Source organism: Aegilops tauschii, chromosome 2 (genome assembly GCF_002575655.3).
Source record: "Aegilops tauschii subsp. strangulata cultivar AL8/78 chromosome 2, Aet v6.0, whole genome shotgun sequence".
NCBI classification, from domain to species: domain Eukaryota; kingdom Viridiplantae; phylum Streptophyta; class Magnoliopsida; order Poales; family Poaceae; genus Aegilops; species Aegilops tauschii.
Genome location: NC_053036.3, coordinates 434,575,941 through 434,592,556, shown reverse-complemented (window position 1 = coordinate 434,592,556; position 16,616 = coordinate 434,575,941). Strand labels below are relative to the sequence as shown.

The 16,616-nt window shown below is 45.5% G+C and overlaps 3 protein-coding genes across 3 annotated transcripts; all 3 read left to right on the top strand.

The window, feature by feature from the left end:
* Positions 1-4,706: 4,706 nt before the first annotated feature.
* On the top strand, positions 4,707-6,387 carry LOC120974599 (uncharacterized). The gene is made up of 3 exons (XM_040401031.3): positions 4,707-5,037; positions 5,126-5,329; positions 5,448-6,387. The coding sequence occupies exons 1-3, from the start codon at positions 4,879-4,881 to the stop codon at positions 5,679-5,681; spliced, it is 597 nt and encodes a 198-aa protein (XP_040256965.1). The 5' UTR covers positions 4,707-4,878; the 3' UTR covers positions 5,682-6,387.
* A 594-nt stretch (positions 6,388-6,981) lies between these two features.
* On the top strand, positions 6,982-8,630 carry LOC123497376 (uncharacterized). Its single transcript, XM_045233776.2, has 5 exons — positions 6,982-7,016; positions 7,132-7,282; positions 7,382-7,728; positions 7,845-7,917; positions 8,026-8,630. Exons 1-5 carry the CDS (start codon positions 6,982-6,984, stop codon positions 8,128-8,130), a joined length of 711 nt encoding a protein of 236 aa, XP_045089711.2. The 3' UTR covers positions 8,131-8,630.
* Positions 8,631-12,228: 3,598 nt separating this feature from the next.
* LOC109741112 (uncharacterized) lies at positions 12,229-15,320 on the top strand. Its single transcript, XM_020300189.4, has 8 exons — positions 12,229-12,448; positions 12,538-12,615; positions 12,698-12,838; positions 12,926-12,983; positions 13,074-13,118; positions 13,202-13,273; positions 13,477-13,562; positions 14,969-15,320. The coding sequence occupies exons 1-7, from the start codon at positions 12,387-12,389 to the stop codon at positions 13,528-13,530; spliced, it is 510 nt and encodes a 169-aa protein (XP_020155778.1). The 5' UTR covers positions 12,229-12,386; the 3' UTR covers positions 13,531-13,562; positions 14,969-15,320.
* Positions 15,321-16,616: the final 1,296 nt, after the last annotated feature.

Sequence of the window (16,616 nt, the reverse complement as noted above, 5' to 3'; positions counted from 1 at the left end):
GTCTATACAACAAAAATACCAAAAATATTTACTTTACTATCTTTATTAGATCTCACTTTTGCGAGTGGCCGTGAAGGGATTGGCAACCCCTTTATCATGTTGGTTGCAAGGTCTTGATTGTTTGTGCAGGTACTAGGTGACTTGTGCGTTGTCTCCTACTGGATTGATACCTTGGTTCTCAAAAACTGAGGGAAATACTTACGCTACTTTGCTGCATCACGCTTTGCTCTTCAAGGGAAAACCAACGCATGCTCAAGAGGTAGCATACCCCCGTCCTGGTTTATAAGTTTGATTTAACTAATAAAATACGAATGCATGTCTCCAAAGATTATATAGTTGGATTCGTATTTGAACATAGTGTGAAATGTCCAAGGCGAGGCTATTTACGGGCGGTGCCCACTCCATGGCTGTGGCCCCTTGTGGCCAAAAAGCATAAATGGTGACGTTCTTCGAGTTCGTCTTGCTTGTGGTTAGAATGACAACAGTGTGCAGATCGTCCGACACCACCACCTTGCGGATGTCCTCGTGAGACCTGAGCTCCAGGTGACCTGGGTTGATCTGTAGAGGGATTGTCTTCCCGGAGGAAGGGCTCATGAGGGAGCACCTACCGTCGTGGTCCACCAGGAAAAGCATGCTGCCGGTGGACACACGGTAGGGGACATCGTCATAGTCGGGGACAGGCATGCGACGGACTGCACCGTCGGGGAGGCTGCGGAACTTGCCCTCGCGTAGGGCGAACCAGGGAAGCAGCGGGGCCAGCGGCGCACCGGAGCGCCACGAGCGGCAAACGACGCAGATGCGGACGCTGTCGGCGCGTGACGGCATGCGCAGGAGCACATGGCCCAACAACTCTGGCAGGAGGTCCGGCAAAGGAGCTATCCTAATTAGCGCAGCGCATCCAAGCATCCGGCGGGGCCGGGCTGCCACCGCCGCCTTCTTGTTCTTGCTCAACGGACCGATGGCAATGCCGAAGCCGAGGCCAAGGCCGAGGAAGAGCCACTCGAGCATCAATGCCTTCTTGCTTGGCCCAAGGAGGGAGAGGGCAAGGGCGAGGGCGACACCAAACCAGAACCACTGGAGCAGGAGCACCATCAAATTCTTGCTTGGCCGAACGGAAGCGAGGGAAAGGCCAAGCAAGAGCCACTATATCATCGCGCCCAAGATGCTTGGTTCACGGAAGACGGCGTCAAGGGTAACGCCGAGCCAAGGCAACTGGAGCATGTTTGCGAGCGGCGAGCGCTGCCATCGCCATCTTCTTTCGGCCGTCGAAGAAAGGGTGTTGAATAAGGATTGGTCTCCCCTTCTCTTCGCCATATATATACAAGCTCGCCTTCCGGCTCAGATATGAACTCCGTCGCGTATGACATAAGCGCATATTATGAATTTCGTCGCGTATGACGTAAGCGCAAATTATGAACTCCATCGCGTGAGAGCGCCGCTGCCCGCTGCTTCCTCCCTTCCTCTCCTCTCCGTCGATCGTCGCCCCACGTGCGGCGGCCGAGGGGCCCCAGCCTTAGCCGCCGATCACTCCCCTCCCATCCCTCCCCTCCGCCGCCGCTGGAGGTAGCTGCCGGGCTAAGGAGCCTCTCCTTCTCGCACGCGAGGGTGGCGCTGGGCACCCTGGCAAGCGGAAGTGCGCCCCGGATCCAAGCCTTCGCCGGGGCGAGCGGCGGCGGACTTGGCCGCGGCATTGCGGCACCTCGGATCGGCGACGGCTTGGAGGGCTTTGGTGGACTGGTCGGCTGCGGGCGTCGTTGGCCCTCCGGTCAGATCTGATATGGCTAGAGTGGCTTGCTCGCCCCGCGGCGGCGAAGATAGGTGGCGGTCCGTGCGCACGATGCGAGATGGAGGGTCCGTCAAGCAGATCCGGGTGAAAACCTCGTTCTCGGCTTGTTGCCAAGACCGGCGATGGCGGCACTCTTTTCTGTCATTACCTTCTAGAAGGCATCACCGTGGACAAGCTCCAGATCTCTGTCGACTAACTCCGGGAGAAACCCTAAATCAGTAGATCGGATGCCGGCGACGCTATGGTGTCGTTTCCCCCTTGGGGCGTCATTCTTGGAGATGTACACGGGCTCGAGGGACCAGTGGACGACTTCTTTGGTGGAGCGGTGCTTCATCTCACTCATTGATGGCGGCGGATCTTGGCGACGTGGTGCAGTGGAGACTCGGCGTCCAATGCGCGGAGATCGACTCGCGCAGGAGGAGGACGTTGTCTGGCGTCATGGTGGCGTCGATGGTAGGGAGGTCTGCCAAGGTCGATGCGTTAGTTTCTGCTCTGAAGTTGGATTGATGGAAGGCGATGGCGATGACACATGAGAGTGCATCGGACTGGTTTGTACCCCAAACCCAGTATGTGACTCAGTTGGGGCCTCCGGCTTTAGATGTTAGGCTTTGGTGCAATGTCTGTTTGGTATTGGGCTTGGACTATCGGCACCCTTTCATCAAGTGGATATGAGTAGCGACAGTTGTTGCTAAGATGGTGACTTCAAACTATCTGATGTACTACTTTATAAAGTCTTTGTGAATAATTAATAAAATGATTGCACACATCGCCCAAATACAGAGGCCAGGATAATCCCCCTTTTCACAAAAAATGATCTATGTATATGGTACTCCATATAACATAAGGAGACGCAGGCGCAAGAAAAACCAATTGAAGTAAGGCGGGAAAAAGTAAAAACACAATGGGATAAGAGCATCTCCAACCTCGGCGCGGTATAATTCTTTTACAACATTAAAGTAGTATTTTTAGGAAAACGCTTCTTTCCAACCGACTGATCTCTCGCTCGCGTAAATCTCCTCGCGCACCGTCCGATCACGAGAGATCCGACGGACCCGGTGTAGCGCACGACGCGAGCTGAGGACGCGTCTATCGGGTCGGCGTTTTCCCTCACCCGCACCCCCTTCCGCCACACCGCAACTTTCCCCTTCGTTCCTCTCGCCCAAGCTCGCTCCAAATCTCCGATGCGACGGTCGTCGCGGCGTCCAGCTCCCGGGGCGGCGAAGCTGACGCGAGGTCGACGAGGGGAGGCGCGCGAGGAGGTCCGCGAGGAGGCGGCTGAAGACATGGACGGCGACAATCTGCAGGACAGGTACCTCCGATCCTTCTCCAAAATAATACGAAAATGGCCGCAGTAGAAATTCATAGTAGAAAGGCCAGACGATCTATTTTAGGGGACGCGGATCGCCGGCTCGCCGGAGTTTTAGGGGCAGGCTCGTCGGTAGACATCTATTTTTGGGAGAGGCGGGGTGGTCTTTGTTCTGGATCTGGAGCAGGAGTTTTGCCAGAGCCCATACACTCTCTACGGGATCTCGCGCTCGCAACTGCCTCTGTTTCAAGCTTGTTGCAATCTTCCACGTCTTTTGCACTGCACCTTGCTGAAGGTCATCAATGATGGCGTGTGTGTGTGTGCTGCTGCTTTTTTGACAGGTTTCGGTGGTGCTCACGACTAATGCTGCAATGTCGTCGACTGCATATGGATTTATGCAGACGGTTGCTGCTGTTTTTATGTGTGTAGCAGGTCTGGTGATGCAGAGATATGATTAGACGGTTTTTTGCATTTGTAGTACTTGCGAGTTGTAGATTTTAGTGTAGTTTTGTCTGTTGTTGTGTTTGTTCAGGAGGCAGTTGTGTTGCATTGCAGTACATGTTACCCCAGGATTTTTACCCATATTGCATGGAAATTGCAGAAGTAGTTGTTTGTGTTTGTTTTTATTTGATATCTGTTAGTGATAGCTATATAGGTTTTCCCTTTCAGAAGTTAGTGAAGATGCTACATTGCATTTTTTATGTGGCCTCCTAAAATGAATGACCAACCAGCATTTTCATGCAATGACCAAGTATATTTCAGATTTTTTTCACGAGTTTCAGATTTTTCATGCATTCCTTCTCTATAGCTTTTAGTGTTGTTAATGGGTGTTCTGAACATTTCCTTTTTGTTCTTTTTTTTGCAGTGATCCAAAAATGGATGATGATGAATCTTCCGATGGGTCGTTTTCAACGCGCTTTTCAGCTAGCCGTTTGCGTGAGGTTGCAGAGAAGGAGCTGAATGCTAACAAGAGGGCAGTGCTAGAGAAGTCGAGTTTTGGTTCGTTGTTGAAGATCAGACCATTTTCTGTACCTCTTGAGCTGATTGACTGGGTAGTTATGAGAATTGACATTAAGCATTCTTTGTTCAGGTACCTTCAAATCACCCTCTAGCCCATTTCATTTTGTGTGTGTCTCTGTTGCAATGTTCTTTATTTGGAATTGCATAGCAATGTTCTTCTTTCTCAAATTTGACATGTGCCTTTTGGTCAGCCATAAAAAGAAGACTATATTGTTCACTAGAGACATGGTGCAAAATTTTTTTAATGTCCCATCCGGACCAAGGGTAGTGGAGCTGTTGAAGAGGAACGAACATTGCGAGCTGCGCGACATATATCGAGAAGGCACAAGGGCTCCAATTAAGAAATCCATTTCTGTAATCAAGAAAGCATCGGATAATGATGTTGTTACTTTAGAGAGGACTTGGGTTCTTTTATGCCTTGCTCTCGTGCTAGTTCCTGGCACCGGCAACATGGTCTCGTTGGACTACCTTGCTAGCTTGAAGGACTTGGATGAATTGAATGAGTTTGCGTGGGACGAGCATGTGTTGGCAACTGCGTTGAGGGAGGCGAGGAATTACCAACTAAAGAGGGAGGCTGGGGCAAGTGGCTTCTCGATAGGCGGCTGTCTACCTATGTTCGTGGTATGCCAAACGCAAATCATTTTGTCTATGTTTTCATTGGTTCATATTTTTGCTTTACTTTATTTTATTCTGCTCGCAACAATCATATGTACGATACAACCTTCTGATTTGTTTTCTTTTTCAAAAATATATGTAGTTAATTTACATGGATTTCCTGGATGTGCCTCGGTCATTGATTAGTGAGGAGACGTTCAACTACTCGCTGCCCAGGGCTTGCTTTGTGTGCAATGCAGATTTTGAGCTTGTTAAAGAATTTGACAGGAACAAGCTCACCCTCGAGAAGGTTGATTTTGGAAAGCGCAATGTAAGAGCAGACCCAATCTTCCTTTTTTTTAAGATTTCTTTCGATGATAAACATCTTACTTTCTTCTTTTGGTGATTGTTGTATGCAGCATCGTCCTTTGTCTCAAACGCCATATGCAGTACTGAAGGCGGACAAGCAATGTGAGGGTCAGAATCAACATCATACGGCAAATATCACTAATAGAGCCGACAAAGCCAACACTCAAGTCAGTGTTGAGGGTGATTTAGGTGCTAAGTTTCGCGTCTCTCTGGATGAGTGGCTGCAGCCGCTCCCTTCCTGCCAAGAGTTAGAGGTAGAAATGCACTACCTTTTGTTAGTGCATGATTTTGCTTCTTTGTGTTCTTTTGATCTTCTTTTTCATTTTTATTTATGCTTACCCCCATTTGTTTGTTTCTTATTTTCTGTGCCAGATACCTTTGCACTTGAAGCCTATATATGAGAAGCACAAAAATCTCTATACGGCAGAGTTGAAGAATGTTGTTACCTCTTTTGGGCAGGTCCTGCAGTCAACTTTCTGCAAGCGGTTGGGTTTCATGTTGATGGAAGCGCACTCCAATGCAGTGTCAAACCATGAGCACATGATGAAGGTTTTGTCGCTCCAAGAGTCATTGCAACAAGCAGTGTCGAGCGCACGGGAGCGGTGACTTTTGGCACCCCAACAGCCACTGCAGCAGGCATTGCTATCCACTCTTCCAAGTGTCCATTATCGGATCCTGATTCCCGGGCAGAAGCAGGTGCTGATGATCAGAACAAGGCACAACCTGGTGGTGTAGTCGCTGCTCCCAAAGTAGTGGAGACCGGTGCATTAGGTGAGAAGGTTGGGGTGGAAGCGGAACAGGGGGTGGGTCAAAGCACAAGCGTTGCTAAGCGTTCCAGGGCTGCTGCGTTGCAACAAGGTGAGAGTAGCAATCATTCTCATGGGAAGGATTGTGTGGAGCAGGAGGAAGTTATACATCAGGGCGGAAAGGTGACCCCCAAAGATGCTTGCAACATGGATCCTTCGGGAGCTTCTGATAAGGTTGAAACACCAGTTCTTTCCCAGGGCACGGTGCAGGCAATGATGGTAACTGCCTTGGAGTGGGAAGATGGCCCATCTTGTGCTCTTTTCTCGGAGGGGACCGAAGACTATGAGTGGATGAATCAAAAAGTAGACATACCAGTCAAGCATGTGCAGACACCAAATGCTTCTAGCTCTGATGTGCAGAATTCAATCCCATCAGTGCCAAACTTTGACAACACTCCTCAAGTTGAAAGGCCTAGCAACCTCCCAACCGCAACATTTGACACAGCTCCAAAGCTCCCTAGGGCAAACGACATTCCGGGGCCTGTGTTTGATGTGTCCCCCATCTCATTCAACAACGCTTCCTCCGATGGACCTCAAGGTTTTTTCTTGCTTCAGAACACAAGCTCCTTTTTATCTAAGAGTTTTCTCAGTGCGTTTCCTTTTTGCATTCTCATTTTTCTTTCTGTTTTTTGTGTTGTTGCAATGTTGTGCAGTAGTAGTGGATTTGCACGAGACAACCGAGGCGAATGTTGCGGTCAGGGGTGAGTCCAACAGTCTTGGTAAACAGTCAAAGAAGAAAAGGGTGGCTGTCTCCCCAGACAATGTGCCAACGATGAAGAAGATTAAGGTTGATGCACACGGTGATGCCTTACACCATCAGTATGTAATGACCAGATACAAGACAAGAAAACCAAAGAAAAACGAGCTTCTGTGAGTCATATGATGATGCTTTTCTATTACTCATTTTTGCCTGAATTTTTTTTTTGTGTTTCCATAGATGAAAGAGTTTGATATGTGAGCATATCTCTTGCTGTTTTTATCTAAAATCAACACAAATTTTCTTTTGCAGGCCCGACTTCATTGAAATAGATGGCTTCCGTACATCTCTCGAGAATTTTCATGCATCTCTAAAGCCAAGAGCAGATATTGACAATGAGGTCATGACCTTATACCTGAAGACATTCAACTATGATCAGTCAGTGAAGAAGAAGAAGGCAAAAAAAATTGTTTTCTCAGTGTTGATGAGTGTTAGTGTTCAAATCTCTTTTTTTCTATCTGTTGTTTCAATGCTTTTTTGATTTATCATATAGTTGTGGTCTGCCCTCTAATATTTTTGTTTTGTTTTGTGATTTTCTCCATCAGTTGAAACTTAGTGCTGAGCCAGATGTGTTTGATCCGAAGGTGTGCGAAAAAGAATTTAAGAATGCTTGCTTACAAAATCACATTTCAAAATCTGACCTGGTAAGTTCTTATCTTGTTCCATCTTGGATTCTTTTTCTATTTTTTTACATTTTTTTCTAAATGGATTTTCTGGTTCTGCTTTGTTTTGATGCATTGCAGCTATTCTTCATGGTTGTACACAAAAGGCACTGGGCAGTAGTAGTTGTTAACATCACCCAAAAGGAGTTCAATATCTTTGACTCCATTAGGAACTCGGAAGACCTTTTTGAGATGGACAGGATCACTAAGAATGTGGTAATGCTCCTGTTGGAGTTTGGCGCAACAAATCTTTTCCTTCTTTTTGCTTTTCCACACCGCACACTTATGCATTTTGTTTGTCCATGTTTTATCGGGTTTGATCAGGTCGCAAACATCAAGCGTGTTGCAATGAGGGAGCCACTTTTTAAGCACAATCTCGAGTCTTACTCGCTATTCACCCCACTTGATTACCCTCAACAAAAAACTTAGTAAGCATTTTTACCCCAGCAGAATATGTGTTTATTTTGCATTTAGAGACATTTTTCTATTTTTTCACCTAAAGTTGCTTTTGCATTTTATAACTATATACCTTCTATTTTTTCAGCTATAACTGTGGCTACTATAGTATTTTATACGTGGAGAATTGGGATGGCCTTGTTATGCTGTCATTTGGCGAGGTATTTTCTTTAGATAGCAAACCATATTTTTTTGTGTAATTCTTCTCAACTTGATTGGGATCTGTTTCATGACTAAATTTTTATGTTTCCTGTCTTATTGCTTCCTAGGATTACATCCCAAACCTTCGGAAACGCATTGCAGCAGATCTGTTGAGACACCCAAGCAACAAGTTGGACCCCGCGCATCAGCTGAAGCTGCTTCTTCAGCGTTAGATGGGTGTTTTCGAGCTTCTGCAACAGGAGGAGTCATGGCGGCGGTGGCCTAGTACTGCTGACGCGAGTTTTTGTAGCTAGCTAGAGTGTAGTTGGGAGCATGTTCTTGTCGCCAGATCGAGTGTAGTTGAGAGCTTGTTCTTCTAGCCAGCTCAACTGAACTTTTTTCACAATGCAACTCTGAATGAAGCACATGAATGTTTCAGTGTGTGACTGTATGCAAGGATTTGTTTTTTGTGAAGCCTATTCAAGATTGTTTGTCAGCTTATGCAAGGATTATTTGTTTTTTACTTGCCTTTTCAAGAAGATTGTTGATATACTTTGATTGTACCTGGCTTGAGATCTTTTTTTTCTCACAAGTAGTTACAGTGTATCTGCTAGTATCTCTATTAATCATATGGAATTAGTAATTACAGTGAATATACACCTTTTTTATATGGATTTAGTAATTACAGTGAAGTTCTACATCATCAATGAAAGTCAATACACTGTACTCACACATGTAATCGTGTGTGAAGTTGAATAATCGCAACAATAGGGTGGGGTTGGGGCGATTGTCGGGCTGTTGTTTCTCTTCATCTTCATAACTTTTCAATCTCACTAAAACAAAAGGAAATGTAACGCAATATCCTTTCTATGTGGCAACGGGCATGTCAAAAGTTTTTGCTGCAGTTTCTCCAGTGTGTTTTTTATGGAAAAGTCTTTAAAACAGGATGCTTCAATGTACTTGTATGTTTAAGTAGCCAGCAACAACATCATGCATTGTTGTCCCAAGGAAACCTTTCAAAATAAAAGCTACAATGGTGGAAGTACAATGAGCCAGCAACAATATCATAAGCAACAAGGGGAATTGTAATTTCAGAAAAAGAAGAACATTATATCAGGCACAACTCAATGCATGATGAAATAACTACTTTTTGTCCTCTAATGTAAATTGCACCATTCTCTTTGTCAAGAAACTAATCTATGTAACCAATATTACAAATGTGTAGTAGCAAGAGAGTTTTCTTTTTCTTTTTCTGGTCGAAGTTGATCACAGCCTAAGCTCTGTTGCTCTAGCCATGCTAGCATCTGTCTTCATTGCAGCTTTTAGGTAGGGACATTCTTGCACAGCATGACCTTGCTCTTCACAGTAGGGACATTTTTTGACCCCCATTACAGCCTTCAAGTACTGGCATGTTTGGACACCGTGACCTTCTTCGTTGCAGTACGAGCAAGGAGGCGCTTTCTTCTTTGGTCCAGGTTTTCCTCTGGGCTTGGTTTGCTTCTTTTCATCTTTCTTAGCTTTATTCTTATGTGCATCTTCTCATTGCTCAAGCAGAGTCTTTCTCCTCTTTGATTTTTCAGTCGGACGCCCTTTTTTTGGAACACGTGCGGGGTTCTGAAGCATGGCATCGCCATCAGGTTGCGGCACAGTGGTTGGCTCGGGGGTTTATTGTTGCTGTTGCATTGCTTGCCGCTGATTTGCTTCCTGTTGTTTTGGGAGCGCCCCTTGCTTTGCTGCAGCTATGAGGGGCTCAAGTTGGTGAGCTGCATCATTCATTATTTTGTAGGCAAGATCGTTGCTGCAAGCTTGTGAAGCCAACCATGTATACTTTCTGCACAAGGCGTTGTACTTGAGAGTGTTGGTTGCAGGGTGCCCAAAATCTAGGAGACATCCACCACCGCTCATTGCCGTTATCGCAGCTTCTGACCACCTCTCTAGCATGTATCTTTGTGGAATTTTTTGGACATTGAGATGCACCATTACCCTTATGATGTGTGCACAAATAATCCCATTCATCTCAAAACAGTTGCAGCTGCATTCAAACTTCTCCTCTGCCAACACAACATTCACTGAAAATATTCGGGGGTTCTCAAAGTAATTTGAGTGCAGCTCAAACCTCACGCTTGCATTGTCAAGAGCAGGGGCCAGGTTCATGATGAAGCCTGTTGATGCCATGACCTCTTTTTGAAACTTGAGAAACACGCTTCGGGTATAGAAGTGAACTGCTTGGCGCTCAAAGTTGTACCTGAATGTTGCAATGAAAAGGTCAATGATTTTGAGTTTTTCAAGTTCCCTGTTCTAACTTTTTCTCTCTACAAAGCACACACATACCTTGAGTAAAGTGGCGCAGTTGTTGCGTGGCCTATGAAAGCTTGATTGTCTTCACGGTCCAACATTGTTTCTTGAAGCACCTCATATTGTTGTACAAATCTCCAGACAGAGTCTTGAGGGTTGACAAATGTCTTGAAGTAGGAGTTGAGACCCTCAGACCGCCCTGTAGTGCTTGTAAATGGGAAGAAGTTCTTTCGGAAGTATGCTGGAGCCCATGTCTCTCGCTTACGCCACATGTTGCTTAGATGTCTGTTGTCAACCAATTCAAAGCAATGCAGCATATGCTGCCAATTCTCCTCGAACTCATCCACCGTCTCCGAATCATTGATAACCCCATAGAAAACCTGCTCAAAATTTTCATCCATGCTCAGGATCCTACCCAACTTTTCCCTTGCTTTTCGCTGGACGTGCCATTTGCAGCACCTATGCACTGTGTTTGGGAAGACATCTTTTATTGCTGTTTCCATTGCCTTGTCCTGGTAGTCATTAGGTGCAACGGGTGCTCATTATTCATTGCAATCATCCAATGTTGAAACACCCACTTGAAAGTTTCTATTTGTTCATTTGGCACCAAGGCACAACCTAGCAGCACGGTTTGCAAGTGGTTGTTCACACCAACAATAGGAGCGAAAGGCAGATTGTACCGATTTGTGCAAAATGTTGTGTCAAAGAACACACAATCTTTGTACTTTGGGTACAATGCTCTTCTCCTTCCATCCACCCAAAACAGAGTTGTCACTTCGTTTGTTTCTTTGTCAACTTCTGTTGCGTAGTAGAATTGAGCATTCTCAGCTTGACGCCTCTTAAAGTAAGCAACCGTCATATCCACAGAGTTTTTGTGCTTGCTGAAATCCATAGACTAACACCACTATAACATGCATAAGGTCTCTAATCTACTACTGTTTTTTGCTACTTTCAGCAGCAAAAATATTTTTCTGAAGCTGAATTTTCAACATTTTTTTGCAATATCTGAAATCTAAAGCAAAGCAAACATTCAGTAGTCTTACATCCTCTGAATTTAAAGCAAGCAAACATGCAGTGCTGTTGCATTCTCTGAATCAAAGCAACATTCAGGGTCACTGAAAGTAACCTTTTCCAATTTTACACAACCTTTTTTTCTTGTTACTGAACTGAACCAAAGCAACATAATGTGTAGTTTCAAACATTTTTGTTTTTTCTACTTTTTGTGAATTAAAACCAATTAGCATAGCAACATCCAATGAGCATAACTGGCAAATGTCAATGCAGCACATAAACAAGTGGAGGATTTCAGAGGATTTGGCAGCAGGGGAAGCTCACCCAATTTGCAGCGGATCCAGCCGGAGGAGCATCAGAGAAAACAATTGGAGGATCTCGGTACATGCGCGTAGCAGAACTTTGTCGCCTGAGATCGAAGGCGCTCGCCGGAGCTGAAGTCGTCCGCCGGGGAACAGCCGAACCCTCGCCGGAGCTACCACCTATGGCGGAGTAGGCCATGTCTCTGGCGATGTGGTGCGCCATCGCGGGCAGGGGGTGGGGTTGGGGAAGAGGTGGAGGGAAGGGGAGGCGGCCGCCGGCCGCCGGTGGGGGGAAGCGCCCGCGATCTGCGGGTGGGGATCGACCTACGCGTGCGCCATCGCGACCTATCCCCGGTTCATTGCAACGGTGCGCGTGGTTCAGCTCAGAGATCGGACGGACCAGCGTTGTTCGATCGGACGGACGCGAACGCGGTTTATAAATCGAGCATATCATCCGACCTACGCCTAGCTGCGGCCGTATTTTTACGCGTTGGAACGACGAAGAGGTTTTCGAGATGCAAAAAACACGATGCCCAATCCGGCGGCCCCACCTGCAGCAGCCCGCGCACACAATCCGATGTCCCAAATTTACAGCCCAGCAGCGTGCTAAAGTTTTATCAAGATTGTAATAAGGCCTCTGAAGGTTAAAACGGGCCGCAATTTGTTTACTTTTTTCCTGACAGAGAGAGCCATAAGGCCTTGGCTGTATTTGGCCCAATATTTGCCTGACCTAAGGACAAAGAGGCGCTTGGCCCGATCTCTTTTATGCCCTAGCTGCAGCTCGCCTCTGGTCTCCCTCTCGTTTCCTTTCCCCGGAACCCCTCAACTCGGGCGCTCGATTCCTGGCTTCCCCTGGCGCCGATCTCATCTGTTGCTCAGACATGACTGCTTGCAAGCAGACCGCATCCACGGGCGCCGCCGCCACGTACGAGGCCGACAGCAAGTAAGAATCAAATCTGAATCTTGTTTCTGTGATGCAAGAGACATCCCTAGTTTTGGTGCGTCGATCCATAACCTTGGATTCCTACGCAGGTCGGCAGCGAAGAGCGATGGAGCGGAGGAGCGGAAGCCCTCGACCAAGTGCAGGAAGGGGAAGAAGGCCAAGGGCAAGTAAGAATCCAATCGATTTGTGTGATGCAATAGAGGTTAATTTTGGTGCGCCGACCCATGACCTTTTCGATGTTCCACGCAGGTTGGCGGTGAAGAGCAATGGTGCGGAGAAGCCCAAGACCCATGACCTTTCCGATGTTACACGCGGGTTGGCGGTAATGAGCATTGCAACAGAGAAGCCGTTGGATGAACAGCTCGCCCAGCACGCCCTGTTCACCTACCAGTGAGATTTGATCCTCCACACGTTTTCAGACTGTTGTTCTGTTTCTTGCTTTTCTGGACGGTGCTGATTTGACCATCATTTTGTAAGGAACTACTTCTGGATGGACAACTTCAAAGGCGTCTATGACAAGCCGTCCGTAGATGCTGTCAGTTCGATCCTTCAATGCCTCGTTACAGATTTCTTTCCATTGTTTTGTGGATGAATCGATAATTTGTTTCTCGTCGAAAACTTTCAGATTAAAAGGAAAGCTGCTGAAAACTGGAAATCCTTTAGCGATTCGGTAAGCGAGCTTCTAATCTTCTGTAACTTTTGCCGTGCTGATTTATTGTTGATGATACATACATGGATGGATCTGTGTTGCAGGACAAAGCCCCTTATGTGGCCATTGCACGTGTGAACAGAATACTCATTGCCGAGGCATATGAGTTCAAGAAGGTTGAGACAAAGGCCTAGCGGTTTTACCTATCTTTAGATGACTTTACCCTGCTAAGCTAAGCATCCTCTGCAGATATAATAATGCTCTTTCATCACATATATTATTTCCAACACTAATAGATAATTAAACTGTTTGTGTTTGCATATTTAATTTTCTTTCTTGTTGATCCAGCTTATTTTTTATAGATTTCTTTCTCTTATAGACACTGAAGTTGACACTCGTGATGACGGACAAGATGATGAATCTGAAAATGTGAACAGCCAAGATCTCTAAGATGTGTTTGAATAGGTGATTTACATTTTTCTTTTTGCTATCTGTGTATCTTTTTGATTGGTTACTCAATTAGCAGGTAATGCATCTCTTGTTTTGTTTTCTATAAGGTGTCTGTTGTATGGATTTGATTAATTTCTGAACTACCTAGTTATTAGATTTATAGATATGGCTATGAATTAGATACCATACGCTCCTGCTTTCTACTCTCTGAGCCTCTCATGTGCGTGTTAATACAAAGTCAGGCCCACATTACTTAATTATCTTGAAAGTTCAGTATTACCTGTGGAGGCACCAATGGTATCATATGTTCCAAAAACAGGAGAACATGATTGTCAGCAATAGAAGTAGAATGAGTGCTGACACAATAACTTAGTTCTATTCTTGTTCATTAAATGTTTCTATTGTTGGTTTTATCTAGTAACAGGCTGAAATAATTCAGCTTTTGATTGGATAAACCTTTTTTATAATTTCCACAATGAGTTACTCCTTCCGTTCCTAAATATAAGGCTTTTTAGAGATTCTAATATGGACTGCATATGGAGCAAAATGAGTGAATCTACACTCTAAAATATGTACATATACATCCGTATGTAGTCCATATTGAAATCTCTAAAAAAGCTTATATTTAGGAACGGAGGGAGTAGATACCATAGCTCCTGATTTTAGTCTGTGAGCCTTATTCTCACTTGACTTGAATATTAACCTGAAGCCTGGGATTATATGTAGCCAAAAACATGTGAACATGATTGTCAACAAAAGAAGTTGATCTTGTACCAGCATAAATAAGCTGATATTGTTCGTTCAGTGTCTCTATTTTTTTGTTCAGTAATGCTGAAACGATTCAGCTTTGGGTAAATTCTTTATATAATTTTCACAATTTTGAAGTTAACTTGTGCTGTTCTCATGCAAAAATCAATATAACTTCGTCAGCTTTTCCATGCATGTGCAGTAGAAGTTTGTTTTTATTATTTCCACATTGGTTTATGTTGGTGCAATACCATTGAGCAGTGTCTAGCTTATGTGAGCATGATGCCATGGTTTATAGGTGGCATGCTATTGGAATCGACTTTGTTTTGGCCTTGTAGTTGGCAAGGAAGAAGGAATTAAACTTAGTGGTGATTTTTTGTGTGTGTTTCTGTTCTGTAGAAGAAAACAGTGCTCTTTTGCTATTGCGTGCATCTTGTATCGAAAATATCATCCTTTGAACATCACCACACATGACTGATATAGCAGTTTCATTTGCTTTTGGCATGTATTTGTTGCTAACTGCCATGTGCATATGAGAAAGTCAAACTCTTTAAAAATGTAACTGAATCTTTACGAGTAAGAAACTTTTTATATGTTAGAGCGGAATTATTTACATGTGAGAACCTGAGTATGGAACATGATGCCAGGCTCAACGCAAATTTGTTTGCTTGCAGAAATGTCTTGGTAGATGGCGGAATTACTGCAACCAACTCCACAAAACCTGATTCTGTCTGGGCGGCACTTGGAGGGTTGAGATGCAGGTGCAATTCAAGCTGCCATATGGACAATATACTAGTTCAAAATACGTTTGTGCTCCTGGCTTTAGATGTTGAAGTCTTTTGCATATTGTTATGTTTGGTTAGTAAATTTGAATGGCCGTTAAGTTATTTCACTACTAAGCCCTGTGATGACATTGTGAGAATGCAAGGGGCTGACCCGTACCAAGAGGGGGCATGTTGTATTATGTACTACTAACCGCTTGAGATGTACATTGCAGTATTTAACTATGGAAATAGTAATTCAGAACTCGCTGAAGCTCCCCAACATTTCTGCTTTTTTTGAGAGAAACAGCTCTGCTTGCTTTTTTTTTGAGGTTTTTTGAGGGGATTTTTTTGGGTGCGTGAAATCCAATTGACCATGTGTGGCCGTCATGGGATATAGTGTTACGCCGGCCCAGATCTTCTAATCCAGAATGTGCAGTGTAAGTTTGCGGCAAGTAAAAAACAAACGCTTGCGAGTGGCCCCGCCTGCCGTTGAGGTCTTCCTGTACTCCTCCCATCCCCTGACCTGGTCTCCCCCTCCGTCGGGAACGGCGTGCGGGGGTTAGGGTTTTGGATCGACAATAATGGCGACATCCTCATCCTTCGGAGTCCCTGGAGGATTGTTAGGGGCCAGAAGGAAGGGAAAAACCGCAGTCAATTTGGAGACAGCGATGAAGAATATGAAGCTCAAGGAATCTGAACTAGACGATGTGATCGTCGGGGATGAGTAAATCTCCCAATTTGCTAAAGAGGCCCGCTGGCTTGCGGTTGCTAAGGTTAACACTAAGAAACCCTTTAGTGCGGAATCTTTCAAGGCCATGATGAAGTTCATTTGGCGTCTGGCTTATGATCCTGAGATCCGCAAGGCCGATGACAACCTCTTCGTCATTCAGATGTTTTGTGTTGGTGACTGGAATAGAGTTATGCACCAAGGTCCTTGGATCTTCAGAGGTCTCATGGTGATCATCGAGGAATATGATGGAAGAGGTAAACCGAATGCGGTCGAGCTTGATCGTGTGCACGTGTGGGCACAGATCCATGACACCACAGAGCTTTATCGTAAGGAGCCTATCCTGGATCAGCTAGCCCGGAGAATCGGTCAGGTTAAGAGTGTTGAGATGAATCCTTCTAGTGTGTTTGAGGGCAACTGTGTGCGCGCGCGCGCGCAAAGATCAAGGTTGCTGAACCTCTGGTTCGTTTTACTCCTCTGAACATAAAAGGAGAAGAAAGGTTACTTCTTCCAGTTAAATACGAGAAAATCGCATACTTCTGTGAGGTCTGCGGTATTATGGGACATATTCTAGAGGAGTGCGGCAATGGCATCCATGGTCCTGAAGAAATTGAATACGGGGAATGGATGGTGGCCACAAGGAGGAGCTTCCCGTCTAATCAGTTAGGCCAGAATAGCAACAACAACTCCACTTGGACCAGAGGTGGAACAAAGCTAGGGGTGGAAGACGCGGAGGCACCAATGGTGCAAGAAAGCGCTCTTCACAAGAGGCGGGACTGCAGGAGGAAGACCTGCATGATACTGTTGAAAGCCCCTTAAAAGCTGACCCAG

What these genes read in the sequence shown, in the direction of transcription:
- LOC120974599 (XM_040401031.3), top strand. Translation starts at nt 4,879, where the DNA reads ATGGATTTCCTGGATGTGCCTCGGTCATTGATTAGTGAGGAGACGTTC. An exon ending in TTGATTTTGGAAAGCGCAAT is followed by an intron (nt 5,038 to 5,125) that starts GTAAGAGCAGAC and finishes TGTTGTATGCAG; the next exon opens with CATCGTCCTTTGTCTCAAAC. An exon ending in CTTCCTGCCAAGAGTTAGAG is followed by an intron (nt 5,330 to 5,447) that starts GTAGAAATGCAC and finishes TTTCTGTGCCAG; the next exon opens with ATACCTTTGCACTTGAAGCC.
- LOC123497376 (XM_045233776.2), top strand. Translation starts at nt 6,982, where the DNA reads ATGACCTTATACCTGAAGACATTCAACTATGATCA. An exon ending in AAGACATTCAACTATGATCA is followed by an intron (nt 7,017 to 7,131) that starts GTCAGTGAAGAA and finishes TTTATCATATAG; the next exon opens with TTGTGGTCTGCCCTCTAATA. An exon ending in ACATTTCAAAATCTGACCTG is followed by an intron (nt 7,283 to 7,381) that starts GTAAGTTCTTAT and finishes GATGCATTGCAG; the next exon opens with CTATTCTTCATGGTTGTACA.
- LOC109741112 (XM_020300189.4), top strand. Translation starts at nt 12,387, where the DNA reads ATGACTGCTTGCAAGCAGACCGCATCCACGGGCGCCGCCGCCACGTAC. An exon ending in CACGCCCTGTTCACCTACCA is followed by an intron (nt 12,839 to 12,925) that starts GTGAGATTTGAT and finishes TCATTTTGTAAG; the next exon opens with GAACTACTTCTGGATGGACA. An exon ending in ACAAGCCGTCCGTAGATGCT is followed by an intron (nt 12,984 to 13,073) that starts GTCAGTTCGATC and finishes GAAAACTTTCAG; the next exon opens with ATTAAAAGGAAAGCTGCTGA.